General features: G+C 40.6%; 1 protein-coding gene across 5 annotated transcripts in view; it reads right to left on the bottom strand.

Annotated features, from left to right (window-relative positions):
- LOC121280341 (BTG3 associated nuclear protein) overlaps positions 1–25685 on the bottom strand; it is a 281633-nt gene that overhangs the window by 222067 nt on the left and 33881 nt on the right. For 4 of the 5 annotated variants that reach the window (XR_005943600.1, XM_041192229.1, XM_041192230.1 and 1 more), the window contains exons 2-4: positions 20718–20834; positions 10902–11008; positions 3739–3938 (exon numbers count right to left, since the gene is read on the bottom strand). Coding sequence is in view for 4 of the 5 variants with exons in the window: in XM_041192229.1 (XP_041048163.1) it covers positions 3739–3938; positions 10902–11008; positions 20718–20787 (377 nt within the window). In the remaining variant the exon portion in view is untranslated. Of the gene's footprint in view, positions 1–3738; positions 3939–10141; positions 10209–10901; positions 11009–20717; positions 20835–25685 lie in introns of all 5 variants that reach the window. The other variant, XM_041192232.1, reaches the window with a different exon arrangement.

Raw genomic sequence — 25685 nt, 5'->3', positions numbered from 1 at the left:
GATGGGGATATTTGTTGAGCCTTCTCCTCCTGTGAGTTAGTTAATTGTCCGCCACCATTCATGACTAGATGTGGCAGGACTGCAGAGCTTAGATCTGATCCGTTGGTTGTGGGATTGCTTAGTTCTATCACTTACCGCTTATGCTGTTTGGCACGCAAGTAGTCCTTTGTTCTAGCTTCATCAGGTTGACACCTCATTTTTAGGTATGTTTGGTGCTGCTGCTGGCTTGATGGTAATGGTAGAGTGGGTGATATGCCGGGCCATGAGGTTACTGATTGTGGTGGAGTACAATTCTGCTGCTGCTGATGGCCCAGAGCACCTCATGGATGCCCTGTCTTAAGTTGCTGGATGTGTTTGAAATCTTGATTAGATAAAAACAGAAAATATTCAGCAAATTAGCAGATCTATGTGTCTCTGTTTCTTTCTCCATAGATGCTGCCTGATCTGCTGAGTATTTCCAGCATTCGGTTTTTATTTCACATTTCTAGAATCTAAAGCATTTTACTTTTGTATGAACCTTTTTGATTTTACCTGTGCACTAGGTGTCAATGATTTGTGACATGGGCATCTAAGTCCTCTTGTTCATGTATAATTCCTAGTCTCTCACCATTCCAAGCATTTTCTGATTGACTCTCAGATTTGAAGTGGATGATCTTTTACTTATTTGCCCAGCGCAGTGGCATAGGATTGAATCCAGGATCTTCAGACATTCAATTTACTGCACCTCTAACAGAGCCACCACAATGGGAGATTGCATTGTTAGAGAATAGGGCCGCAATAAACTAAATCCTATTTCCTAACTCTAATCCCCTGGCATTTCAAACTCCTGCCAACCAAGAGAGCAGAGTCTAACAATTAACTCTTGCATTCCATTACTCAGTCAATTCAGTTGTTTAATAGTTGATGACTTAACATTCAACATTTAACACTCAACTTCACCAAGCAGATTCTTGTGGTTACAGATATGTACTAGTGTAGCTGTTATGGTACTGCAAGTCTTCAGTTCAAACATGCCATTGCAAGTTGTGAAACTGAACTCAATTCTCCTGAAAATTTATGAGTTAGCCCAAGAGAAAAAAATCAAAGTGTTTTCAGTAAAAAACCTTAAGAGAAGGGAACCAGTCTAACAATATATGGTTAGCTCTCTATGCCCCCTGAATTGGTCTAGAAAAGCAATCACTACACAATACAATTACCAAAAATATTAGACCGACCTGCTACAAGAACCTAGTCATTGATTCATGACAAGTTAGGATATATGGTCGGACCTTATTTGATCTGAAGTGTTGAGACTTCACGGGGGCTAGAATCAATGTTCAGGACCAGACGATATTACCATGCCCTCAACTCTGGGATAAGACATACCCAAAGATAGTGATGGGGTTACATGGAGTCCATTGCATAGAAACAGGTCATTTGGCACAACTGGTCTGTGTCAGCATTTATGCTCCTCACGAGCCTCCTCCCACTCACCTTCATCCAACCCAATCAGGATACCCTTCTATTCTTTTCTCCCTCATATGCTTATCTAGCTTCCTTTCAAATACATCTCTGTTATTGGCTCAACTACACCTTGTGGTAACACATTCCACGTTCTTACCAGTTTCTATTGTCACTAATAAATCCAAAAAAATAACTATTTATAAACCCTAGTTTTTGAATTCCCTACAAATGGAAACATTTTCTTTAAGTCTATCCTATCAAACCTTTTCATCATTTTAAGCATGTTTAACAGCTCTCTTTTCTAGAGAAAACAGCACCAAGCTGTTCAGATCTTCCTTATAGTTATAAGCTGTCACTTGTGGAATCATTTTCAGGTATGCTCAATGTTGCATTTAGCATGGTCTTTTATACTCCTCATTGAACTCAGGTTGCTCATCTAGTTACAGTAGACTGAGGGACATGCCGAGCCATGAGGTAACAGATTTTGCTGTTGTTGATGGCCCAAATGCCTTACGAATGCCCAGTTTACAGCGTCTGCATCTGTTCTGAATGTACAAGTTCCCAGATTTTAGTGACGACGACTGTGCAGTCAACTGAGGTGGGCATATCTAGATATTGATGCTGACTGGTCCGTCCAGTTTCATTTTCACTATAATTCTTTGTAGTGCTCAATACAAATGAGGGGCTTGCTGGGCCACTTCAGAGGGTGGTTAAAAGTCAATTACATTGCTGTGTATCTTAAGTCACATATTGACAGACAGCTTCTTTCTCTAAAAGACATGACTGAACCAGCAGAGCTTTCACAACAATCAAATTGCTTCAGAGTCACCATTACTTTTTATACCAGGTTTTTGATAAATTAACTGAATGCAAACTCGCAAACAGCCACTGAAGTTTAAATCCATGCATCCAGAATATTACTTAAGCCTCTAGATTACTACAGCAGTATCATTGCCATCATACCATTGCAGTATCAAGTATATGGAAAAAATAAAACACGCAAAGATGTGTTTGTGGGTGTGGTTTAGAATTTTTTGAAGGAAGAGAATAAAATCTGATTGTGAAAAATTTCTCTCTTTTTGTTTTTAAAAGGAGCACTGCATCTTTGGGCATTCTTTGTTAATAATAGAAATTTTGATTTTCAACATTTTGTGCTGCATTTTCCAGCATTTTGAAGTGTGACAAGATTCTGCAATTGGATTTTTGAACTTAGTAAAGGTGGTTTAACCCTAACTTCTGAACATTACTCTAACCCTCATCATAATCCAAGTTTTGTTACATTTAAAACCCATTTTAAAAATTCAAAATAGTGTTTTTAGCTGGATTTTATTTGTTAGTTTGCTAATTGCTAATTTTCTATTGTTAGGAGACACTCAAAGTCAGTTATTCCTGATCCATCAACTCCATGGCCAAGTCTTCATGCAATATTTTATTGCAAACTTTCCCCATATTAAATGGCTGATATCTATGTGTTATTATTTGTATCTGTGATTGCCTTGTATTGCGAAGGAGTCATTTAGGGTTTCTTGGTATTCTGGAAGCTCATTACAGCAAATTAATTTCAATAATGTTGTAATAAACTGATAGGGGCGGAGAGCCATCTCTGAGTACAATGGGTCTGTAACATAAGAAAATGTGTAATTACCTAAAAGTAAGATTTAAAGACAAAATTAGGAACTTACTTTGCCCAACTAACTGCCCTTATTCTATCCTCAGAAAATGAAAATTCCAGGAACCAGAAGAGAACTAAATCAAATTATTTCAATTTATTTTACTAAGAGGACTAATTGCTCAAAATAATTCATGCTATGTGCAAAGTGAAGAAAATGCAATTTAAAATGCTGTGATAGATTCTCTTTTGTGCTAATGGCCTCTTTCTCCCACCATCCTTTTGAATCCTTTTTGAGTCCTTTCTGTTCACCATCAGTTGCAAATGATCAGACTGGCAAGCGATTTTGCACAGTTTATGATTACAGTCAGAGAAATTATTTTGATAATACCAAATTACATTAGCCTACCAGTACAACATATGTGGGTTATCAGAAAAAAAGACAAAAAAAAAATCACAGCAAGTCTATAATCACATATTCAACCTTATATAGACACTTCATGTGTGGTTAAAAACTCCCACCTTTCACACACTTATGAAGGCAGTTAATAACTATCTGGCCTTCATTCCTATACAACAATCAGCCAATTCAAAACAATAATGTACTTCTGTACACAAGTACAGCTGCATACAAGTTGCCTGCAACACATTTTCCTGAATATTTATTTCCATAGCTTGAAGCTTACCTGCGAACTTTGTTCCATGTCTGTGTTGCACCCAAAGGAGATCCTGCCACCATGGGGACCTGGATAGGACTATTTTGTTTATTAAGAACCAAGTCTATTTTTTCTTCGATAGCTTTACAAGTTGCTTCTACAGCCTGGATTTTGGCTTCAATGCTATCAAGACGCAAACAAATGGCTTGATTAATGTCAAAGAGAATGGACTGTAAAAAGAGAAAAGAAAAAAAATAAATAATTACTTTTGCTGGTAAGAAAGTGTGAAAAGATTGTAATTTGTGACTTTCACTTTGGCTTTATGAATAAACACTTCAAAATTATCCATTTATAATATTATATATATATATATAAAATATGAATATATAATTATTCACGTAACTTTGTATCCTTGTCGAATCTCCAAATTCTTCAGTGGGTTTGAATTTTATCTGTTCACTTTCAATGATTACAGTGAATCAGCTTATTTTGCTAACATAGGCAAATCTCTACTAAACTTTACTTTGACATTTGAAATTTTGATAACAGCCTTCACTTGAGCACTGAATGCTAGACGTGAGTAATACTGTCTCTGAAAGGAATATTTGAAAAGTTGAAAGTCATTACAAACCAGATCAAAAGTGATGACAAGAACTGAATAAATAAAAAAGTCATTGCAAGTAGAAAGTATATATCAATTGTACACATCTCTCCCTCCTCCAGAGGTCCCCAGCATCACAGATGCCAGTCTTCAGCCAATTCGATTCACTCCACGTGATATCAAGAAACGGCTGAAGGCACTGGTTACTGCAAAGAATATGGACCCTGACAACATTCCGGCAATAGTACTGAAGATTTGTGCTCCAGAACTAGCAGTGACCCAAGACAAGCTGTTCCAGTACAGCTGCAACACAGGCATCTGCTCAGCAATGTGGAAAATTGCCCAGGTATGTCCTGTACACAAAAAAAAAGGACAAATCCAACACAGCCAATTACCGTCCCATCAGTCTACTCCCAATCATCAGTAAATTGATGGAAGGGGTCATCAACACTGCTATCAAACAGCACTTGCTTAGCAATAACCTGCTCACACACTCAGTTTGGGTTCCGCCAGGGCCACTCAGCTCCTGACCTCAATACAGTTTTAGTTCAAACATGGACAAAAAGAGTTGAACTGCAGAAGTGAGACAAGAGTCACTTTTTTATTCATTTATGGGATGTGGGCGTAGCTGGCTGGGCCAACATTTATCGCCCATCCCTAACTGCCCTGAGAAGCTGGTGGTGAGCTGCCTTCTTGAACAGCTGAAGTTCATGTGGTGTAGGTACAGCCACAGTGCTGTTAGGAAGGGAGTTCCAGGATTTTGACCCAACGACAGTGAAGGAACAGCGATATATGTACAAGTCAAAATAGTTAGTGGCTTGCAGGGGAACTTCCAGGTGGTGGTGTTCCCATGTATCTGCTGCCCTTGTCCTTCCAAATGGTAGCGGGCCTTGGTGAGTTTCCACAGTGCACCTTGTAGATGGTACCCACTGCTGCCACTGAGCGTCGGTGGTGGAGGGAGTGAATGTTTGTGGATGGGGTGCCAATTAAACAGGCTGCTTTATCCTGGATGGTGTCAAGCTTCAAGTGTGGTTGGAACTGCACTCATCCAGGCAAGTGGAGTGTATTCCATCACACTCCTGACTTGTGCCTTGTAGAAGGTGGGCAGACTTTAGGGAGTCAGGAGGTGAGTTACTCACTGCAGGATTCCCAGCCTCTGACCTGCCCTTGTAGCCATAGTATGTATATGGCTAGTCCAGTTCAGTTTCTGGTCAATGGTAACCCGAAGGTTGTTAATAGTGGGGGATTCAATGATAGTGATAAAATTGAATGTCAAGGAGTGATGGTTCGTTTCTCTCTTGTTGGAGATGGTCACACCCAGGCACTTGCGTGATGCAAATGTTACTTGTCACCTGACAGCCCATGCCCAGATATTGTCCAGGTCTTGCTGCATTTGGACATCGATTGCTTCAGTATCTGAAGAGTCGCGAATGGTGCTGAATGGTGTGTGATCATCAGCGAACATCCCTACTTCTGAAATATGATGGAAGGAAGGTCGTTGATGAAACAGCTTTAGATGGTTGGGCCTCGGACACTACCCCGAAGAACTCCTGCAGTGAACTGAGATGATTGACCTCCAACAACCACAAACATCTTCCTTTGTGCTAGGTATGACTCCAATGACCAAAGAGTTTTCTCTCTGATTCCCACTGACTCCAGTTTTGCTCGGGCTCCTTGATGCCACACTTGGCCAAATGCTGTCTTGATGTCAAGGGCAGGCACCCTCACCCCATCTTTGGAGTTCAGCTCTTTGTCCATGTTTGAACCAAGGCTGTAATGAGGTGAGGAGCTGAGTGGCCCTGGAGTGACCCAAGCTGAACATCAGTGAGCAGATTATTGCTAAGCAAGCACTGCTGGATAGCACTGTTGATGACTCCTTCCATCACTTTACTGATGATTGAAAGTAGACCAAGGGGGTAGTAATTGGCCAGGTTAGATTTGTCCTGCTTTTTGTGTAGAAAGCAGACCTGGGCAATTTTCCACATTGCAGGGTAGATGCCAGTGTGTTCTAGCCATACTGAAACAACTTGTCTAGTGGCGCGGCAACTTCTGGAGCACAAGTCTTCAGTACTATTGTGGAATATTGTCAGGGCCCATACCTTTGCACTATACAGTGCCTTCAGCCGCTTCTTGATATCACATGGAGTGAATCGAATGGCTGAAGACTGGCATCTGTGATGCTGGGGAACTCTGGAAGAGACCAAAATGGATCATCCACTTTCATTTCTGGCTGAAGATTGTTGCAAACGCTTGAACCTTATCTTTTACAATGAGGTGCGGGGCTCCTCCATCATTGAGAATGGGGATATTTGTTGAGCCTCCTCCTCCAGTGAGTTGTTTAATTGTCCACCACCATTCATGACTGGATGTGGCAGGACTGCAGAGCTTAGATCCGATCCGTAGATTGTGGAAATCACTGAGCTCTGCCTATCACTTGCTGCCTATACTGTTTGGCATGCAAGTAGTCCTGTGTTACAACTTCACCAGGTTGTCACTTCATTTTTAGGTATGTCTGGTGCTGCTCGTGGCATGCCCTCTTGCATTCTTCACTGAGCCAGGATTGATCCGTTGGCTCAGTGCCGAGTGGTGCATCCAGTTTCATTCATTTTTATTGGCTTGATACAACTGACTGACTTGCCAGGCCATTTCAGAGGGCATAAAAGAGTCAACCACATTACTGTGGATCTGGAGTCACATGTAGGCTAGACCAGGTGACAATGGCAGGTTTCCTTCCCTAAAGGACATTAGTGAACTTCCCTTGAGATCAAATCATCATTTGACTGAGTGTGGCATCAAGAAGCTCTAGCAAAACTGGAGTCAATGGGAATCGGGGAAACTCTCCACTGGTTGGAGTCAAACCTAGCTCAAGGGAAGATGGTTGTGGTTGTTGGAGGTCAATCATCTCAGTTCCAGGACATCACTGAAGGAGTTCCTCAGGGTAGTGTCCGCAGAGCAACCATCTTCAGCTGTTTCATCAATGATCTTCCTTCCATCACAAGGTCAGAAGTGGGGATGTTCGCTGATGATTGCACAATGTTCAGCACCATTTGCGACTCCTCAGGTACTGAAGCAGTCCATGTCCAAATGCAGCAAGACCTGGAAATATCCAGACTTGGGCTGACAAGTAACATTCGTGTCACACAAGTGTCAGGCAATGACCAACTCCAACAAGAGAAAATCTAACCACTGCCCCTTGCATTCAATGGCATTACCATCACTGAATTCCCCCATTATCAACATCCTGGGGGTTACCATTGACCAGGAACTGAATTGGACTAGCCATATAAATACTGGGTCTATAAGAACAGGTCAGAGGGTAGGAATCCTGCGGTGAGTAACTCACCTCCTGACTCCTCAGAGCCTGTCCACCGCCAACAAGGCACAAATCAGGAGTGTAATGGAATACTCTCCATTTGCCTGTATGAGTGTAGTTCCAACAATGCTCAAGAAGCTTGACCCCATTCAGGACAAAACAGCCCACTTGATTGGCACTTCAACCACAAACATTCACTCCCTCCACCACTGATGCACAGTGGCAGCAGTGGGTACCATCTACAAGGTGCACTGCAGGAACTCATCAAGCCTCCTTATATGGCACCTTCCAAACCCACGACCACTACCATCTAGAAGGGCAAAGGCAGCAGATATATGGGAATACTGCTACCTGGAAGCTCCCCTCTAAACGGCTCACTATCCTGACTTGGAAATATATTGCCGTTCTTTCAGTGTTGCTGGGTCAAAATCCTGGGTCTCCCTCCTTAACAGCACTGTGGGTGTACCTACACCACATGGACTGCAGCACTTCAAGAAGGCAGCTCACCACCACCTTCTCAAGGGCAATTAGCGATGGGCAATAAATGCTGGCCTAGTCAGCAATGCCCACATCCCATGAATGAATAAAAAAATTTCAACAATGTCAGAACATTACAAATAGTACACACAACAATTAAGCTTGTTGAAAACCTAAGTACACAGAAATGTACACTATGGGGTTAAAGAATTAATAAAATATGTTCAAACATTTCCCCAACTTAATGCAGAAATGTATGTTGCTCAAATGCCCCATAATCCTAAATACTGCATATAGAAATTTCTATACATTGGAAATCTCTCCAATAAATCCATAACCATCAGGTTTTAACCTCTCATTTAAAAAATACACTGCATTAGATGTCAGGGCTTCAATCACAGAAATTTGCAATTACTTCTACAAAATATTTTAGAAGATTATGTAATTAAGAAGCAAAACAAACACATCTTTTCTTTACTGGATATTTACAAGTTTCTCCCTTCACTGGACATGCAGTAATGTCACCACCCAGTGGTTAAAATTGAGTATGGCACTGGTTCTTAAACCAATGTTATCATGATTTTGGTCCAGAACTTGCTGGAAAAGTCATGTGGATTTCCTGGCGTTTGTCATTATTAAAGCATAAAGTATATAGCAATTGCAGGAATAAGGGACACAGTATGAGTTGCGAATCATCAGAAATTGCTAGGCATCGCTCTGCCATTAAGAACATAAGAAATAGGAAGAGCAGGCCATTCAGTCCTTCAAGCCTGCTCCACCATTCAATGAGATCATGGCTGAACTTCGACTTCAGCACCATTTTCCTGCACCATCCCTGTATCCCTTGATGTTTTTAAGATGTATAAATCTATCGCTCTCAGTCTTGAGCATACTCAACAATTGAGCCTCCACAGCCCTCTAGGGCAGAGAATTCCAAAGATTCACCACCCTCTAAATGAAGAAATTCCTCCACCTTGCAGTTCTAAATGGCCTCTCCCTTATTCTGAGACTGTGTCCCCTGGTTCTAGACCACCCAGGCAAGGGAAACACCCTTCCTGCATCTACCCCACCAAGCCCTGTAAGGATTTTCTATGTTGGAATGAGATCACCTCTCATTCTTCTGAACTCCAGAGAATAAAGACCCAGTGTATTTACTATTTCTTCATAGGACAAGCCCTCCATCCCAAGAATTAATTAATGTAATTACCTTTAGCCTCACAGAAAACAGGAGCCTGCTGTCAACCTTCCCAAGTTTAAAAAAACTGCTAAATTTGCACAGTAAATATGAATTAAACTTGCTGCAGAAAATTATGATAGGTATTTAACAACATAATGACCTTTTTTTATGATAAGTTTCATGTTCCTGCAATGCCATTCAACATTGGAGGTCCAGAAAGGTAAAAATGAAACTGTGGAGTCTCACTCTGAACAGGTAGTAAATCATTCTTAGACAATTTTTACATTATTTCTTTATTTTTCTTTCTAAATATAATGTAACCTTTTTTCACCTTATTTCTTTTTCCATTGTTCCTCTGTTTCTTTCTCTATCCGTGATTTAACTGGCTAAGGAAATAAACTGGTGGTGCCATCATTCACCAAGGCCCCAGATGCCCAATTAATAATTCACACTTCAAAGAAACTACACAACAAGCTTTTGAGCTGAAGGATGAGGAAATAAATTCAATTCATGCGACAAGCCATTAGTGCCCCACTCTCGCAAATTCTGGGCCACTGAAACATTAGGAGAACAGAATACAACAAAGACAATGGACCTTTGGTGTTAGCAATAGCTTAGTAGGAGTACTCTCGTTTGAACCAACATGTTGTGAGAGTTCAGCCCTCACTCTAGAGACTTAAACACATAACCTAGGCAGTGCTGCACTGTTGAAGGTAGCTGAAGATGTCATCTTCTGAGTTCAAATTTTAACCATTCTTAACTGGATGAAATCCACATGTCCGCCAAAAGGATGATGTTCATAATATGTAAATTGTATTATCAAGGTTAAGTATACACAGGTGAAGGGCATTGATCGATTAAGTACCTTAAAAGAGACTTCTGGGACACTGGGTGTTGGTTAGGTAAGAAGCAGATATTTGCAATGTTGTATTCTGTAAATAAAAACATTGGTATCTGTTTTCCTACTTCATCTTGCTTCAGAATGAATTAACAGATGAATCATTCTAACAACTGCCCAAAATTGCATTGACAATGATTTTGAAACAAGATTAACCCCAGCTTTTTGTCATGGTAAGTTAGTGGTCAGTTACAGAAATTAACATAATTAAAAAGAATTAATGCTACACCGTTTTTTTTAAACTGAATTTCTTAACACTTGCACAAACTTGACAGAATGCAGGCTTATGTTTGTGATTCCCAAAACAGTTCTGCATTTCATCTGGGCCATCGAGGTGTTCAGGAGTTTAAGATGAATACTTCACTGCAAGGAGGAAAGGAAAGTGGTCCGGTCCTACCAGAGACCACTCTATATACCTCAAATTAACATTGCAGAGCCATCCTTTCATCAGATAATGATGGGCAAGCCAAACAGGAGGTGACTAATTTTTTTTTTGCTCCAAACCAGGCACCAACTTTTTGCAGACACCTGAATGCAAATATGAGTTGCATTTAAAGGTGTTCAAAATGTAATACTGCATCAACTTACAACTTAAGAAAATGGTGCTAACTTCCAAAAGATTTTTTTTTTTTACAGATTCATACATTTGCTTAATTACATTTCAGCTTGAAAACAATAATTTTGTAAAATCTTCATCTGACAACAGCATACTCTTTTCCAACTTTACCTTTATTGTACCATCTTGGATTGGCTGTCCATTTGATATATCTATTCGTTGACGTTTAAGAGCTGGTTGTTCAATCCCATCCTCAGACTGATGATTCTCCAAAACTTCTGAAACAGATGAAATCAGTTGTATATGTTCAGTATTTTGTTTTTGTACAAAAGGGGTGCCCAAGTTTCTTTGCTTTCTGTACCACATAGGTATATACTGTGCAGTCTTGGAAGTTACATTTTAAATTTGTTGCTCCCATTAATTAGCACAAATATTGGCAGCAGAATGAGTGCAGGAATATCCTCTGAACCCCGCAAAGAAAGCTCAAATCTGCCCCTTCCACATTCATTCCCCCACTGCCCCCTCAACACCAAACTACTTTCCACCAATCATATGACTCACGCGGGTGCTCCTGGCAGGCAACACAGCCACTTACACGATCTGAGCAGGCAGCCTCCAGACAGTGTGATTTTCTGTCACTTCCTGCTCATCTCCCACCGTGCAGCAGATGGGAAGTCAACAAGAGAATTTAAATGCGACCTAGGAGCAGTACATTGGGTCTTATTTCTGGAGCAGCCGGTGCATTTCTAATTGATACAGCTGCTCTCCCACTTCACAACTGGCTCAGAGCTAAATTCTTAACTATTGATTCATCACTGTCAAAGTACGAAAGCAAATGTGATCCCAAATGACTAGACTAAAATTGTGGTCTGAAAAATCACTGTTAAGGACCTCAATCTTAGCAGTGTACAGTGAACTGGTTTGTACAGTACTGGAATCATATCTTTCAACACTGATTTTTTTCATTTAAAATATAGAGGGGCATGCCATTATCTGGACATTTGGAGGCTGACCTGCAGTTGTTTTTTTTTAAATGGTCATAAGTTCACCTTGCAACTGTCAACAAGCAGGCCTCTTCCAAGAAATCACCCGACTTGCATGGTACTTGAGGAAGGGCTCGTTATTTGTTTTGAACTGCAATCACATTAATTAATGAGGGGGAAAAAACTGGAAGACAAAGGCTGGAGGTTTTTACTAGAAATCACATGGCAGAGGCCAACTTTAAGTTTTGAACCTGTAGGTTTGAACTTAGTCTTGTTGGGGAATAAGCTGAGAGAGGAAGTCTATCCTAACTGGCTCTCTTTCTCTCTCTCTGCCTTACTTGAAACTGTGTGTGGTTATCAACCTGTAGCCAGATAAACCTCATCGGAGTGTACTATGTCTGCATTTTTGGTCCTGCGAAACTCAAACAGGAAAAATTGATCCAGCCATATACATTTTTCTCCACACTGAAGTTCTATTGGTGACAACTTCTAGACGCCCAACAGGACCATCGGCCAATCTTCACATGAGGGAACTCCAGATCAGCAGCATCAAGACCTTGTGAACTTTATCCTTTATTTCATAATGCCTAGCCTCAAGGAAGAGCTGCATAATTGTAATAATGTTGAGTTAATAGAGCACACCTCCACTTCGCTGTGTTGACACTCTGCAGAGAGAGACTATCTGTTTGTCCTTTGTCTGTTTGTGCACCTGCGTGCTGGTGGATTTTTTTTAAGAGATGGATAGTTGTACTTCCAAAGCCCAATTGTGTTAACCAGTTCTTGCAATTTGTTAAAAAAGAAGTTTTGTTTGATAATAAACAATCGTTCTGAGCTTATTGAAAGAAGCCTGGTTAAAATCTTTTTTTCTCTGGGTACCAGTGGTGAAGGTAACCAATTGGCTATTTTGGTGAGAGGATTAAACTTTTAGATTAATGGTATGGCCCGCGGTGTAGTTGGGCTAGATAATACGTGCACTACTCTCATCCCAATTGTAACAAATTATCCAATGCAATTTCAATATTATAATAATTATGGAAATAGTTTTTTAACTCAGCATTTAGGTTATATTTTGTGTGTGTGTAGGACTTCATGTTTTATTACTAAATTAGGTCATATTTTTCTCTTAGGTATGTAGTCGAAGAAAACATATTATTGAACAATTGGAAACCGATAGCGGTTTAGTAATTTTTTTGTTTGCAGACAAATGGCAATACGCTTGTCTACGAATGATACATTGGTAGGCAGTTTCCTTAATGTTTAGGAAGAAAATAACTGTGTGCAAATAAACCAGGCCATTCCTGTGCACCTTCTAACCGCTGGATTACAAACCAGCATTGCTTGTTGGATCTAAACTTAATGGAGCAATGATAAAGTGATAACTGTTCAGCCAAAATTTGTAGTCTGGACCTGTTACAAGTGAAATTCCTTCCTTTGCCCATGTTGCAGCATAAGTGCTTCATGCTCAGTCTTCAAAATAAACTTCCTATCAAATAGATATTGGTAACATTTTGATAAATCCAATGTGATAGCTATTGTTTTTTTTTAAAACAGGCAAATATGTTTTTCTGCAAAAGTCAATGACCAGAGGTTGCATTTACTATTGGTCTATCTTCAATCCTGTGAAAAGTAAGCAAAGCAACTGCTATCAATCAACGTGACATCTAACCACTTATCCTTTAGTATTGTCAGTTCAGCAGAATTAATTAAAAAAACTTATTGAGCATACGTTACAGAATCTATTTCTGATATTTAATTTAGCCTTCCAAGGCATAAACAGCTCTTAAGAGTTCAAACACTGTGTACTTATTTAATTCCACTATCCACTCTCTTTTTTTCAACCCTAAATTATCCAACAATTTATCTGTATAGAAGACAAGCTGATTCACTTTGGCAGAATCTGTGTAATAAAACTTAAAACTGATGTCAAAATATATTTTCGTTGTCTTACGCTCACTTGCTGATCCAATTATATAAATTTTAAAAGCAAACTGTTTAAAATTACTACCTGTGACTGAAAAATTCAGAATAAACATTCCACAGAAATTCACGAGTTCAAAGATTATATTATAGACTAGGATGTAGCAGTTCCAGAAGCCTGTGAACTGTTCAACTAAATGATGGACAGACATTTTCAAGGCTGAACCTTTTTCAGGCTTGCCAGCCAGTATTATTATTAGAAGATTGAAGAAAACTTGGGAGTATCTTCATCTGGAAATAGGATTGAACTAATTTAGCATTCCAAGGCATAAACAGCTCTTAACAAACACTGTGTACTTATTTAATTCCACAATCCACTGTCTTTTTTTCAACCCCGACTTTTCCAGCAATTTATCTGAACAGAAGACAAGCTAACCTCTTTGCTTCAATAATATATATGGACTTCAAAGATCACAGATGCATCAATTTTTGTTAAGGCAAAGTATCCTGGATTTTTTCACAATTTCTTAGATAACATCCCTCTGGTCAAACTGCTAATAAAGCAATCATGTAAATATTCATACTGGGTACTCTGTGTGGCAGAGAAGGTTGGGTGTAGGGATTAAAGAAATAAAATGGGTGAATTATTGCAAAAAAGTTTTCATTAAGTTTCTGGTCCAATGAAGGAAGAATTGCTTGATTTGGTTCTGGGGAAAGAGGTGGGTTAACTGAATCAAGTGTCAGTAGGAGAAGATTTAGGGGACACTGATTACAGTACTAGTTATGTTAGCTAAGGAAAAGCAATCCAGGGTAAGAAAATATTTAATTTGGACGGGACCAACTTCAGTGGGGAGAGAATGGATCAGGTTCAGGCAAACTGCAATCGAAGATTGGCAGTCAACACAATGAACTGCCTTTAAAAAGGAGATGGTTCGGCTATAGTCGAGGTACACTGTTACAAGGGGGAAGGATAGGGCAAACAAAGTCAGAGCTCCCTGGATGACAAAAGACATAGAATGATGAGTCAGAAAATCAGGCAAAGCTCAAGTTGATAATACAAGTGAGAACCAGCCTGAATATAGAAAGTTCAGAGGGCAAATGAAAGGAAATATATGAGAAGCAAAGAGAAGTATGAGAACAAATGGGCAATCAACATAAAGGGGGATACAAGAGTCTTCTACAGGCATATAAATAATAAAAATGTGGTAAAAGGAAAAGTGGAGCCAATAAGGAACCAAAAAGGAGATTTACACCTGGAGGCAGAAAGCATGGCTGAGATACTAAATTAATAAATTATATCTGTCCTCATCAAGGAAGGCTGCCAAAGCCATAGTGGAAGAGGAGGTAGGTGAGACACTGAATGGGCTAAAAATTGTTAAAGAGAAGGAATTAGAAAGGTTGGATTAAAGTTGAAAAGTCACCAGGACCAGATCAGATGTATACTAGAATACTGAAGAAAGTAAGGATGAAATTGCAGAGGCACTGGTCAAAATCTTCTAATCCTCCTTTGATACTGAATGATGACAGAGGACTCAAGAATTGCAAATGTTACACCCTTGTTCAAACAAGGGTGTAAGGCTAGGCCCAGCAACTACAGGTCAGTCAGTTTAACCTCAGTGATGGGAAAGCTTTTGCAAACAATAATCCGGGACAAGTTTAACAGTCATTTGGATAAATGTGGATTAATTAAGGAAAGTCAGCATGAACTTCAAGGACAATTGGTGTTTTACTAGTTTGATTGAGTTTTTTGATGAAGGTGATGTGATTGATATGGCGTACAGGAACTTCGAAAAACCGTTTGATAAAGAGTCAAATAGCAGGCTTTTCAGCAAATTAAAGCCCATGCAATAAAAGAATCAATGGCAGCATGGATAAGAAGTTGGCTGAGCAACAAGAAACAGAATAGTGGTGACCAGTTGTTTTTCTTACTGGAGATATATAGGGAGGTTCTGCAGGGGCTGGGAGTAGGGCCACTACTTGATCTATATTAATGACATAGACTTGGGTAGGCAAGACATAATTTCAACAATTGCAGATGACACATTATTGTGAACTGTGAAGAGAATAGAGATAGACTTGGAGAGGACATAGGCAGACTGGTGGAATAAAAGACACATCTGCAGATTACATTTAATACAGAGAAGTGTGAAGTATTATATTTTGATAGGAAGAATGAAGAGAGGCAATGTGAAATAAAATATATAATTTTAAAGCGGGTGGTGGAGCAAAGGAACCTGGGGTTATATGTGTAAAAATCATTGAAAGTGGCAGGGCAGATTGAGAAAGTGGTTAATAAGGCATACAGGATCCTGGACTTTATAAACAGAGGCATAAGAGTACAAAACAAGGATGTTATGGCGAAACTTTAAAAACATTGGAGTATGGTGTCCATTTTTGGGCACTACACTTTAGTGCTGTTGAAGCTGCACTCATCCAGGCAAGTAAAGAGAATTCAACCACACTCCTGACTTCTTGTGGATGGTGGACAGCTTTGGGGAGTCTGGAGGTGAATTCCCAGCCTCTGACCTGATTCTATAGCCACAGTATTTATATGGCTGGTACTGTTCAGTTTCTGGTCAATGGTAAGCCCCAGGGTGTTGATAGTGGGGGCTTCAGTGATGTTAATGCCATTGAATGTCAAGATGAGATGGTTAGGTTTTCTCTTGTTGGAGATGGTCATTGCCTGGCACTAATGTGGCCCTAATATTACTTGCCATTTATCAGCCCAAGCCTGAATGCTGTCCAGATCTTGCTGCACATGGACAGGGACTGCTTCAGTATCTGAGAATTGTGAATGGTGCTGAACAGTACGCAATCATCAGTGAACATCCATGGAGAGAAGGTCATTGATAAAACAGCTGATGATGTTCAGGCCTAGGACACTATCCTAAGGAACTCCTGCAGTCATGTTCCAGGGCCGAGATGATTGATGTCCAAAAACCACAAACATCTTCCTTTGTGCTAGGTATGGCTCCAACCAGTGGAGAGTTTTCCCCCTGATTCCCATTGGCTCCAGTTTTGCTAGGACTCCTTGATGCCACACTCAGTCAAATACTGCCTTGATGTCAATGGCAGACATTCTCACCTTACCTCTGGAATTCAGCTCCTTTGTTCATGTCTGCACCAAGGCTGTAATGAGGTCAGGAACTGAATTGTCCTGGTGGAACCCAAACTGAGCATCAGTGAGCAGATAATCACTGAGTAAGTGCAGCACTGTCAACAACACCTTCCAACACATTACTGATGATGAAAAGTAATTGGCCAGGGTGGGTTTATCCTGCTTTTTGTGGAAAGCATACCTGGGCAATTTTTCACATTGGTGGACAGATGCCAGCGTTGTAGCTGTACAGGAACAGCTTGGTTTGAAGCACAGATAGTTCTATCACACAAGTCTTCAGTACTATTGCTAGGATGTTTTCACAGCCCACAGCCTTTGCAGTGTGCTGGGTTTCCCCATCACTGAGGAGTGGGGATATTTGTGAAGCCTCCTCCTCCTGTTCGTTGTTTGATTGTCCATACCATTCACAACTGGATGTGGCAGGGCTGCAGAGCCTAGACCTGATCCATTGGTTGTGGGATCACTTAACTCTGTCCATTGCATACCGCTTCCACTGTTGTGGTCCTTTTTTGTAGCTCCACCCGGTTGACACCTCATACTTCGGCCTAACTGGTGCTACTCCTGACATGCCCTCCTGCATTCTTCATTGAACCAGGGTTTATACCCCGGCTTGGTGGTAATGGTAGAGTGGGAAATATGCCAGGCCATGAGGTTACAGATTGTGGTTGTATACAATTCTGCTGTTGCTGATGCCGACAGCGCTTCACGGATGCCAAGTTTTAAGGTCCTAGATCTGTTCAAAGTGCATCCCATTTAACACGGTGGTAGTGCCACACAAGACAATAGAAGGTATCCTCAAAGTGAAGGCAGGACTTCATCTCCACAAGGACTATGTGGTGGTCACTCCTACCAATACTGTCATGTGACAGGTAGACTGAGAATGAGGTCAAGTAGGTTTTTCCCTCTTGTCGGTTCCCTCACCACCTGCCACAGGCCCTTTAGGACTCAACCAGCTCAGTCAGTCGTGGTGCTACTGAGCCACTCTTGGTGGTGGACATTGGAACACCCCATGCAGAGTACACTCTGTGCTCTACCACTGTCAGTGCTTCTTCCAATTCCTACTGAATATAGAATAGTACAGATTCAAATGCGGAGGGGAGGGGGGGGGCAGGCAGTGGTGGTAATCAGCAGGAAGTTACCTTAAAGAAATGAAGTTTGAGAGGGGATGTCATAAAGATGTTCAAAATCGTAGGGACTCTGGATAAAGTAAATAGGGAGAAACTGGACCCATTAGCAGAAGGGTCAAGAACCAGAGTAAACTGATGTAAGGAGAATGGCAAAAGAACCAAAGGTTATGTGAGGAAAAAGCTTCTTTTATGCAGTGAGTTAGGATAGGATTAGCTTAGAATCTGAAATGAATTGCCTGAGAGAGTGGTGGAGGCAGTTTCAATCATCAGTCTCAAGAGGGTATTGCATAATTATTTGAAGAGAAAAAATTTGCAGTGTTACAGGGAAGAGGCAGGGGGGTGGAACGAGCTAGGCTGCTCTTGCAGAGTGCACAACACAACAGGCCAAAAGGTTTCCATGCTTTAGACATTGTATAAATCTAAATATTGACTATGTCCTGCCCTGTGAAGGCATGTCCCATTCATAATTTCAAACATGGCCTCTGTTTGTATGGAAGCCTCTGGAACTGTCGTTTACTTTTTAAAGTGGGCAGTTACAAAGTGGTTAAGATGGCTGCCAAGAGTCAAGACGAAAATTTAAACTTTGAAAATTTAACAAAATATCTGAAACTTGCAGAAAGTTCCTAATTGAATCAGCCTGGGTGGGGACCTCTCCATGGAATGGACATATCAAGATGAATACTATCTGTGGAATCTACACTTGTGATTGTTTGAGGATTTATCCCAAACACAAATCCTCCATGTTTTCATGCTGGAACCTTAACAATGAGAACTAGGCAGAAAGCAATTCATCCTGACTAAGTGCAAAGAACTTGTCCATTATCTCCATTGAATAACAATGGCTGTCACCTTTAAGCTTTCCCGGGTGGATAATAGCAATCGGTTACATGTTCAAAACCGGCTTGATATAATGAGTTTTATGATCCGAAGACCCAGAAAGACCTGGGAAGTCTGCGGAGAGCAAAAAACAGCAGCTGCAGAAAAAGGCTGCGTCATGGTTGCCTTTAAGAACCTGGAGGTTGTGAAAATCTTAGTCTCTCAGCCTGATTCCTTTTCTCTCAAAGTCCACCAGTACAAAACTTGACCTCCTGGCAAGGAAGCCACAAGGAAATAAATTCATGGTCTATTGAAAAGCCATCTCTTTGAGGGAATCCTGAAATAATCCGGTTTTCAGACTCTAGCAATTTGAACCCAGCTGATCTACAACTCAAGAATGGAAAGGATTTCTTTCCTTACTGGGCCTGAAAAAGCTGTTCTTCTACAATGAGCCAGACATATGAACTATTTTGAACTATGAACTATTTTTTTGGTTTACAACTTGTAAAAGTATACAATTTTCTTTCTTGTGTGCATAGCATTTAGATTTTTGGGGTGAATGTTTGAACAGCCAACCATCTTTACTTAAACCCACGAAAGCTTGTTATTACTTAACTTGACCACACACTCCGGGGGTTAAGAAATACACATATCTACCTTTCCCAAAAAAACTCTCTGATTACGGACTGTAAGGGAATTGGGGGCAGGGGGGAGGAGTGCTTCAGTTTATCTCTGCTTTTACATAGTATTAGGCTCTTTAAGTTGGCTCTAATTTTGCAAGGTCATTAACATGGGGGCTGCACTTGCTTCTGTTAAGAACACACCTACAATAGGAAAGCAAAAGTTCACATGGCCAAATTGTGAATCAAGTCCCTCCCCTTCATCTGAAAAGTATGTTAAGTCAGGGATACAATTAGCTGCAATCTACAAAATCTGGCCAGCAACAACTTAGCAAAACTAAGATTTCCATCATTACTTTATGATTGTGAGGGGCAATATGAGTGAACCGGCCCTAGCCAACAAAAACATCTGCAGTTCTTACTATGATAGGTTCACGAAAGGATCATGTCCTTTTGGCAATTAAAGAGGTGGTTAAACAAGTCAATGCAGGTTTTGGGAGAAATGTAAATACTCCCTCCATTGAGCGGTTGCTTATTGCCCAGAAAGATATGGCACACAGGATCCATTTCGCATCCAATAATATTAATGGAACATGCACAGTTCATCTTATCGTAATATTAAATGCACTTGTACTGTAACATGATTTAGGAAATTTAGAAACTGGCAGAACTGTGAAAGGGGTTAATATAAATGGAAATGTAATTACCAACCATGGTTAAAATGAGACAAAAATACAGTGATAAAAAATAGTTTAACATTTTTATTCAATGGGATGTGGGCACCACTGGCTAGGCCAGCATTAATTGTCCCTCCTTGATTGCCCTTCAGAAGGTGGTGGTGTGCTGCCTTCTGCATTATATTATCACTGCATTCGATTATTGGTCAGGAATTTGGATTAAGAGAAAACTGTTTAAGGTCTGAGATCATAGTGTGAAAATATACAAGCTGCCTGGTTTTAGTTAATTCAGAATACTGCACGATTTTATCAAGAATAACAGTTTGAACCTAAGTTCCTTGGGAACCTTTATATTGCACGAGTGTCATAGTCGACTATCTTAATTGTAACATATTCAAACAGCATCTGGATCTATGTTAATAAAATTATTTTAAGAATTACAACTTCAAGAAACACACCTAAAAGTTTGGTAATGTTTCCTAGCTTTCAACAATTGCTTGACCACTATGATAACTGTTTTTTCAATAAAGTTTATGTTTTTCAATTTATTCATAGAATATTAAAATGTAAGGTTGCATTTCATTTCTGCAGTATCTAATGTTCTTAGAGGTCACAGTAGTTAAACAACATGTTCTATGAAAAGGTAATTTAGTACCTAAAGCATTTAAACATTAATCCAGGATTATTTTTTGCATGTTTGGTTAAGATATACGTTATCCTATAGCTTACCTGCTTGATCTTGTGTTAGGTCATCAACTGCAATCTGAACCACATCTGTCAAATCGTGTTCTGACATCATCTAGTTACAATGCAGCATCAACCTCCACTCCAAAGCCCCACTACAGTCTGCAATGTGTAACAGATAAAAACAATGATAATTGTCAAATTAACATTAACATTGCCTAACCATTATTTCTGTGAGACCAATCATCGCATTTCAGTTATTAAGCTTCTAATACATGTCTTCCTCCATGAGCAATGCACTGCATCATCTGCTGGTCGGTCTGGCTGATGGACCAGCTCCAGCAACCATGTCCAAGATAAGCATTAAAGCTTCTCATAAACATCCCCTTTGGCCAGTACCCCTAAAGAGCACAAAAATACTTCATCTTGAACACCAAGAATTCATAAATCCAATTTGCTGCGCACCACATTTTGTAATATGAGATTGAAAAGGAGATTGCTTCGCTGATTTGCTCAGGCCTCACTTCAATATTATAATTTGACCAATTAGGTTAAATATTGAATTTCATGACTCTGCATGCGACCGTGTCAACAGCATTTGTCTCACTCATATAAATAGGGCTTGAGACTGCTGAGCAGGCCTTCTTTGGATTGCTTCTAAGAAGTAGCTGCTGTTTCTGTTGTCGAAGAGCACTTTTTTTTGGCTGAAAGCATCTTGCAAATATTATCCCCTGAACATCTTGCAAATATTATCCCTTTCCACAGTTCTGAATTTTTTCGGAAGTCTGCATTTTGCAAGGCTACAATTTCTAGGTTTCCTAAATCACATTACAGTACAAGTACACCTAATACTATGATAGGATGAACCGTGCATGTTCCATTAACGTTGAGACTTGGGTGAGAAATGGATCCTTTGTGCCATATCTTTTTGGGCAAAAAGCAACTGCTGAAAGGAGGGCACATGTACACTTCTCAAATTTTAAACTCTCATCCTTGTGTTTAAATTCAGTCATAGTCTCAATCTTCCCTATCTTTAACCTCCTCCCAGACCTCAAAGAAAAACCCCTCTAAACTCTGAATCAGGCCTCTTGTGCATCTTTCCTTTCCCCAAATCACTATTGGAAGTTGTGTCTTTAACCACCTAGGTCCCACATGCTGGAATTGTCTCCCTAAACCCTTCTGACTCATCACCTACCTCTCTTTCATAATGACCCTCATTATAACCCACCTCTTTGGTCATGCCTTGTATTTGCTTCTTTGTCTTGGTGTCCATTTTTTAAATATGTCTCTGCGAAGAATTTTTTTAATATATATTAAAAGATGCAACATTCATGTAAATTGTTCAAACAGTTGCTTGTTAGTACAGCACTTGAATTTTGCTGAAAAGAGAGATATGTTGCCAAAGTTCTTCATCTTGGGACTCACTCATCAGGACAAATGCAAGAATGATCACAGCAATTTATACTTGCGGGAAAAAGGGTACTGATTGGCTGGAAAATCAACTCTGAGTGGCCAAGGCGTTGCCATGGAGAGAGCAACAGGTAACTATAGGATCCCCAAGCTCCCTGGTAATTCAAAAAAGATGCAAGGCTTGAATGAATTCCTTTTATTTGCAGAAAACCAATCCCAGCATTTCAATGTATATCACTTGTAGCTAGTGTAAATGAACTACGTTACCAGAGAAATTAGCTTGACTGATTATTTTAAATTGATTGTTAGTGTGGCCAGTCTAGTCTCTAGTGTATACAGTGCCCAGTCTACCTCAAATTACCCTGGAAAGGCAAAAAATTTTAAAAACAGTTTCAAGTTACTACTATGCAATAACTACACAAGTAGTATTTTCTACCAACAGGATGCTGCCTTCGGTCCAAAAATACATTCTGCCTAAACACACAATTGAGCTATGTCATGTATGAATTTCAGTGCCATTGTGATGCTGGATTCTTAGGCTGTACATCCCAGCAATGGGGAATTAATAATGGAAAATAAGGAAATGGAGGATGAATTGAACGAATATTTTACATCTGCCTTCACTGTAGAGAGTACAGGTAATATCCCAGAAATAATTATGAACCAGGAGGTAAAAACTTAAAACAATCACAAATCACCACGTAAAAGGGTACTGGGAAAATTGTTAGAACTAAAAGCTGAAAAGTCCCCAGGTCCTGATGGATTTCATCCAAGAGTCTCAAAAGTATGGCTGCTGAGATAGTAAATGCATTGGTTTTAATTTTCCAAAATTCCCTGGATTCTGAAAAGATCTCAACAGATTGGAAAATAGTGAATGTGACTCCTCGATTCAAGAAAGGTGAGATGCAGAAAGCAAGGAACTACAGACCAGTTACCTTAACATCTGTCATAGAGAAAATATTGGAATTTATTAAGGAGTCCCAGTGGAGCACTCAGAAAATCTCAATGTAATCAGAAAATCAACATGGTTTTGTGCAAGGGAAGCCATGTTTGACTAATTTCTTGGAGTTCTTTGAGGAGGTAGTAAACAACATGAATAAAGGGAACCTGTGGATGTGCTGTACCTAGATTTCCAGAAGGCATTTGACAAGGTGCCATATCAAAGGTTACTACGCTAAACAAGAGCTCATGAAGCAGGAGGTAACATATTGGCATGGACTGAGGATTGGTTAGCTAATAGGAAACAGAGAACAGGCATGAATGGGCTATTTTCGAATTGGCAAGATATGACAAGTGGAGTTCCACAGGGATCAGTGCTGGGGCCTCAACAATTTACAATTTATATCAATGACTTGGATGAAGGGACCAAATGCACGGTTGTTAAATTTGCTGATGACACAAAGATAGGTCGGAAAGTAAGCTGTGAAGAGAACATAAGGAGTCTGCAAGGAGACTTAGAAACGTTAAGTGAGTGGGCAAAAATTTGGCAGGGGGAGTATAACGTGGGGAAATGTGAACTTGACCACTATGGCAGGAATTACAAGAAAGCAGTATATTATTTAAATAGAGAAAGATTGCAGACTTCTGAATTACAGAGGGATCTGGGTGTCCTGCTACTTTTCTTTCATTCATTCATGGGATATAGGCATCGCTGGCTAAGCCAGCATTTATTGCCCATTGCAAATTGCCCTTGAGAAAGTGGTGGTGAGCTGCCTTTTGAACCGCTGCAGTCCATGAGGTGTAGATACACACACAGTGCTGTTAGGGAGGTAGTTCCAGGATTTTGACACAACGATAATGAAAAATGGTAATATACTGCCAAGTTAGGATGGTGCATGGCTTGGAGGATAACTTGCAGTTGGTGGTGTTCCCATCTGTCCGCTGCTGCTGTCCTTCTAGATGGTAGGTATCGTGGGTTTGAAAAGTGCTGCCTAAGGGGCCTTGGTGGGTTTCTGCAATGCATCTTGTAGATGATATACCCTGTTGCTACTGTGCGTCAGTGGTGGAGGGGTGAATGTATGTTTGGGGGTGGAATCACAATCAAGTGGGCTGCTTTGTCTTGGATGGTGTCAAGATTCTTGAGTACACTTGGAGCTGCATTCATCCAGGGAAAGGAGTATTCCATCACACTCCCAACTTGCATCTTTGATTGTGGACAGGCTTTGGGGAGTCAGGAGGTGAGTTACTTGCTGTAGGGTTGTGAGCTTCTGACCTTCTCTTGCAGCCAAAGTATTTATGTGACTGGCCCAGTTCAATTTCTGGTTAATGGTATCCTCCAGGATGTTGATACTGGAGGAATTCAGCAACGGTAATGTCATTGAATGTCATGGGGTGATGGTTAGCTCCTCTCTTGTTGGAGATGGCATTGCCTGGCATTTGTGTGACATGAATGTAGCTTGCTACTTGTCAGGCCAAGCCTGGATATTGTCCACGTCTTACTGCATTTTGACATGGACTACATCAGTACCTGAGAAGTCACGAATGGTGAACATTGTGCAATCATCAGCGAACATCCCCACTTCTGACCTAACGATGGAAGTTGTGCTAGGTACAACTCCAACTAGCAGAGAGTTTTCCCCCTGATTCCCATTGACTCCAGTTTTGCTAGGGCTCCTTAATGCCACACTCAGCCAAATGTTGCCTTGATGTCAAGGGCGGTCACTCTCACCTCGAGTTCAGCTCTTTTCTCCAGGTGTGAACCAAGGCTGTAATGAGGTCAGGAGCTGAGTGACCATCTCAGAATCCAAACTGAGCATCAGTGAGCAGGTTATTGCTAAGCAATTGCCTCTTGATTGCACTTTTGATGATCCCTTCCATCACTTTACCAATGATCAAGAGTACACTGATGGGGTGTTAATTGGTCTGGTTGAGTTGTCCAGTGCTTGTTGTCTAGGACATATCTGGGCAATTTTCCACATGGCCAGGTAGATATTGTTGTAGCTATACTGGAACAACTTGGCTTGGGGCGTGGCAAGTTCTGGAGCACAGGTCTTCAGTACTATTACTGGAATATTGTCAGCCCCATAGCCTTAGCAGTATCAAGTGCCTTTTGATATCACGTGGAGTGAATCAAATTGGGTAAAGACTGGCATCTGTGATGCTGGGGACCTTGCAGGAGGCCGAGATGGATCATCCAGTCAGCGCTTATTGCTGAAGATTGTTGCAAATGCTTCAGCCTTATCTTTTGCACTAATGTGCTGGGCTCTCAAATCATTGAGGATGGGGATATTTGTGCAGCTTCCCCCTCCAGTGAGTTGTTTAATTGTTCACCACCTTCACGATTAGATGTGGCAGGACTGCAGAGCTTAGATCTGATCCGTTGGCTGTGGAATCATTTACCTCTGTCTTTTGCATGCTGGTTACACTTTTCGGCATGCAAGTTGTCCTGAGTTGTAACTTCACCAGGCTGACACCTCATTTTAAAATATGCCTGGTGCTGATCCTGGCATGGCCTCCTGCACTCTTCATTGAACCAGGGTTGATCCCATGGCTTGGTGATATTGGTAGAGTGGGAGGTTGTGCCAGGCCATGAGGTTACAGATTATGGTTGAGTACAATTCTACAGCTGCTGATGGCCCACAGCACTCGTTCATGCCCAGTCTT

Source organism: Carcharodon carcharias, chromosome 7, assembly GCF_017639515.1.
Source record: "Carcharodon carcharias isolate sCarCar2 chromosome 7, sCarCar2.pri, whole genome shotgun sequence".
Classification (NCBI taxonomy): Eukaryota; Metazoa; Chordata; class Chondrichthyes; order Lamniformes; family Lamnidae; genus Carcharodon; species Carcharodon carcharias.
Note: the sequence above shows the minus strand (reverse complement) of the source record. Positions and strands in the feature narration are given on the sequence as shown.